General features: G+C 48.1%; 1 protein-coding gene across 1 annotated transcript in view; it reads right to left on the reverse strand.

Moving 5' to 3' along the window:
* phldb2a (pleckstrin homology-like domain, family B, member 2a) overlaps nt 1-5,000 on the reverse strand; it is a 65,930-nt gene that overhangs the window by 28,821 nt on the left and 32,109 nt on the right. Inside the window, exon 7 of the mRNA XM_062535802.1 lies at nt 3,419-4,485. Within this exon, the coding sequence (XP_062391786.1) occupies nt 3,419-4,485 (1,067 nt within the window). The remainder of the gene's footprint in view (nt 1-3,418; nt 4,486-5,000) is intronic.

A 5,000-nucleotide genomic window follows, 5' to 3' on the forward strand; every position in this document is an offset into this window, starting at 1 on the left:
AGAACTAGCTACTTGTGCTCATCCCACTGACCAGTTTGTTTCTTTGTCTCGCCGACTAGCGCGGTGAAGTGCACACACACACACACACACCTCTACTGTGGGTAGGACTGAGCTCTGCTCTTAGGGCAAACGCCGTATCATTCACCACAGGACTTTGGGATGCACAGATTCAACGCAGATCCGCAGACCTCGTTAGAGTGATCAAATACATTCACACATCCGACAGGAAGAACAAGTGTTGCCAACCAAGCTCAAGTAGCTCAGTGTAGCCAGACGGACCTTACGCACGCCTACACCTAGTCTGCGAATTAGGGCTTTAAAAAATATTGCCGCAAATTATCGGGCAGAATTTTGTTATCGGACCGATAATAATATTTTCATTTTTTCACTTATCGGCCAATAATATATCGGCTGGCGATATATCGTGCATCTATAATGTCTAGTGCTTGGTATGTAGGCTTGTATGCATGTGTGTGTGTGTGCGTGTGTGTGTTTGTGTGCATGTGTGTGTGAGCATGTGTGTGTGTGTGTGTGTGTGTGTGTATGTGTGTGTGTTAGGGCTTTGACTTTTGGCCAAAAATCATATTCGCAGTTCGTTTGTTTATTAATATCAAAATTCGAATGTATTCGAATATTTGTCAATAATATTTTGACCATTATTTTTACGCTATTGAAAAACACGCAGCATCTCTCTCTCTCTCTCTCTCTCTCACACACACAAACACACACACACGCACAGCCCCTCCACTCCGTGCACACCGCGTCTGTCTCCATGAAAACGAGATCCCTGAAGCTTGATATCACCGATAGTCAGGGAGCCATGGGGTCAGACCTGGCTTTATCGGTTAAAGTTTTTTTTTTTGCAGAATCTAGTAGACTAGGGGTACCTCTTTAAGATTTAAGAGGGTGCCCGGTGATATCCCTTGGGCAATTTCGTATATTAAGCCTTTCTTGTCCAATGTGTTGACTAAGGCGGATATACTACAGGTGAATAGGGTAAAAAAATTAACAAGCAGATATCACTATGAAACTTCACCAGTTGATTACTTAGATCAATATGAAAAATAAATGTATTACAAGTTTTCTGAAATGTAATGTGTGAATATGCAAATTAGGTATGATGTAATTAAATATGCGCTGATTTGCATTAACGTAAAAATATCAAATCTGAACATTGGATAAAGCCAGTTTCAATTTTTTTCTTTTCATTTTGTTGACATAAGAGATGAAAAGTATTTTAGAGAGGGAATTATGGATATCTCATTTAGTTATTCAGTAAATCAGAAAATACTATACCAGCCTATAAAAAATCCATTTTCGCCATGTTTTTTGGAATAAAATGTCATGTAAATCAGGCTAAGAATAATATATCAACAAACCCCTCTGCAAAAACCTTCTAAACATGGTTAGGTATAAGACTGAAAAGTTTGGTGTATGTAGATGCTTGTGAAGTAGAGATTTTGTTCTCTGTGAGAGAGGAAACTCATCCATATCCGCCTTATATTCAACACATTGGACAAGAAAGGCTTAATATACGAAATTGCCCAAGGGATATCACCGGGCACCCTCTTAAATCTTAAAGAGGTACACCTACTGGGGTTGCAACCAACCCAGGTCAGACCTGGTTTTGTTGGTTAAAGTTTTTTTTTTTGCTGAATCTAGTAGAGTAGGTGTACCTCTTTAAGATTTAAGAGGGTGCCCGAGTACTCCTTCTCCATGGCCCCCGTCCCTCAACATGCATCCTAAACATTCACAATCGTGAAAGCAATAGAGAGCCGAAGTCCCGCCCCTTCCGATTGCCTCCATGGGACCTATCTTTGGATTTTTTTTCAATGGCAGTCAATGGAGAAATATAAATTATTTTCTGGTCCCGATTGTCTTGTGCCTTGAATTACCCATATGATGTTTGTCAATTTTAATGACAATTTTTCATGTAAAGACATTTGAAAAGTATGTCGTAACTAGTGAATTACAACATTGTGAAAGATCGTGTTTCCAACGACTACAAACACATCAGTCGCGTTAGTGACGTTAGACCAATTCACAGCCACGGGCGCCAGCAACAGGTCTTATTTGAGCTTCCCCCTTGCCGATGAAAATATCATGAGTCAGAGGATTAAACACATCAGATAAGTTGTATTTCATTCATAGACTGTACAAACACTACTGTTAAGTGACTTAGCTGGCAGCAAGATGTAACCGTTAACTAGCATAATAGCTAGCTAACTAGCCAGCCTCTCGTTTGCTAGTTGGTGGCTCAGTTGGTGACGTGCATCGTTTGAGACGAGAAATGTAGTCCACTGAACGGATTCGCACAAAACTTAGATAACTTTTAAAGTCTAATGAAAAACAGAACTTTATTAATGTGAAAAATTATCTTTTAAATTCCCACACATCATATGTGAAATGCACGGTCCAACTCGAACGGGACCAAAAAATAATTGTTATCTCTCCCTTGACTCCCATGCATAAAAAATCGTAAAATAGGTCCCATAGACCGGAAGTAGAAGGGCGTGACTTCGGCTCTCTATGACGCATAGAAGACAACAAGCTAAATTATCCGGTTAGCATGATTAGCATGCTGCACAGATTAAATCTCTTGCACTCAAGTTGACTGACCATCTCAATACCAATGTCTTCCAACTCCAAGACTTAAAAGGGCCTGTCCCAATGAGGAAGTTACTATTAGCTTACCTTGAAACTTACACACACGTGGGGAAACTGAATCTGATAAGCTAAAGATAAAGATAAAATTGAGAGTATGATAATAAGCTAGCCACCTACTTTGTTTACAATATTTTGAGGCTTCAACCAGACAGCTGAATTAAAGAGGTGAAGTTGTAATATGAATAGTAGGCTATGTCTTTGTCATTAGCAAGATCTAGGAATTTAATAACGTTCAAGTTGTTTCCATTCCGTAACCACTAACTAGATGCCAATAGTAAGCTTACTCGCTAACATCACCTAGAGCCCAGATGACTAGTAATAGCCTTGCTAATGAGCTTGTGATTCACGACTTTACCAGATGTGAGAAAGCCGCTGAATCTGAATTGAAAACAACGTTTGCATGCAAGCACATGTAGCCTACAAAAATATAATAATGCCCATAACAGGTTCGAATATTAAGAGCTGCCTATTATTCGTTCGAATATCATATATTTTTCAAAAATTCAAAAATTCAAAAATAACGAAGTTCGGAGTCAAAGCCCTAGTGTGTGTGTGTGTGTGTGTGTGTGTGTGTGCATGTGTGTGTGTGTGTGTGTGTGTGTGTGTGTGTGTGTGTGTGTGTCTTACCAGTCTCTCCACCTCTTGTTCTCGTAGCCTCTCGTCCCTCTGTCTCTGGTGGTAGTCTCTCAGCTCTAACTGTGTGTGTGTGTGTGTGTGTGTGTGTGTGTGTGTGTGCATGTGTGTATCTCACCAGTCTCTCCACCTCTTGTTCTCGTAGCCTCTCGTCCCTCTGTCTCTGGTGGTAGTCTCTCAGCTCGTCCTTGCTGCTCAGTGAGCTGATGGACCCTCTGCGCTGACCCATGCCGTGACCTCCGACCCCCAGGCCCCCCCCCTTCCCAAAGGATGCGCGGCGCTCCCCGATGCCCAGGTCCAGGCTGGAGGACAGGCTGGCGCGGCGAGGGCTGCTGCTGGCCACACTGGCGCTCACGGTGACGTCGGGGGGGCGCTCCAGCGAGGGCATGCTGCGGCGGGGGGTGCGGGGGGGGTGGGCAGAGCGGCGCGGGGGGGGGGGCAGCGAGAGGGCGGGGGGGGGCATCGCCGGGTCCAGCCGGTAGAGCCGCGGGAGCGAGCGCGAGTGGGCGCCGCTGATGCTGATGCCCAGGCCGTTGAGCGACCCCGTGGAGTACTTCCTGTGGCGCGGCGAGGGCGAGGGGTCGCCCACGGAGACGGCGTCGGGGTCGCGTGACGATGACGAGGAGGAGGAGAGGAGGCGGCGGCCCAGACGAGGGGACGAGGGCATGCTGCACGCACCGCTGGGCCCTCCTCGCCGCGGCAACGGCAACGCCACGTCCGCCCCGCCCCCTCCGTAGCAGGCCGAGCCCGCGCTGGGCGTCCACATGGACAGCAGTGACCCCCCCGCCTGCCCCCGCCCCCCCCGCCCCTCCCCCGCCGCCAGCAGGCTGTCCTGAGACTGGTGCCGCGCCCGCGCGTGTGTGTGTGTGTGTGTGTGTGTGTGCCCGTGTGTGTGCCCGTGGCCCAGCGGGGAGGGGGGCATGCTGAGGCTGTTGCCGCCGGCGACCGGGCCGTAGGCGGGGACGCGTATGGAGAGGGGCGGGCGCTCGTGGTGATTGGAGGAGAGCGGGGAGGGGGGCGGGGACAGCGAGGCGCGTAGCGACGCCTCCAGGGCGGACTTGCGGCGCTGCAGACCCTCCAGCAGCTCCTGAAGCTCCGCCTTCGACCGGCCCCCGCCGCCAAGGCCACGCCCACCGGACACGCCCCCCGACACACCGCCGTTAGAGTGGTCCAGCTTCACCGAGTCTGCACACACACACACACACACACACACACACACACACACACACACACAGGAACACACACACACACACACACAGGAACACACACACACACAGGAACACAAACATGCACATGATCAACTTCTGAAAGGGATAAACTCAAATCCAATACACAGCCAATGATGTAAACCCAATCCTAAACACACACACACACACACACACACACACACACACACACACACACACTCCAGTGTGCTCAGGTTAGCCATCTGCTGGCACACACCTGTAATCATTAATGAGTGCACAGGTGCAGGCCACTGGCAGGTATCCATGGCGACGGAGTGTAATAGCCCGAGACCGCACTGACCACAACTCCTCCACCTCAGACTAAAAGCAAACACCAGCCTTCAATCTCACCACTGCGTGTGTGTGTGTGTGTGTGTGTGTGTGTGTGTGTGACTGTGGGTGGGTCAGTATGCATGCCTGCGTGCATGTTCATTTCTTTGAATGTCAACATGTGTGTGTGTGTACTTGTGTGTG

Source organism: Sardina pilchardus, chromosome 5 (assembly GCF_963854185.1).
Source record: "Sardina pilchardus chromosome 5, fSarPil1.1, whole genome shotgun sequence".
Classification (NCBI taxonomy): Eukaryota; Metazoa; Chordata; class Actinopteri; order Clupeiformes; family Clupeidae; genus Sardina; species Sardina pilchardus.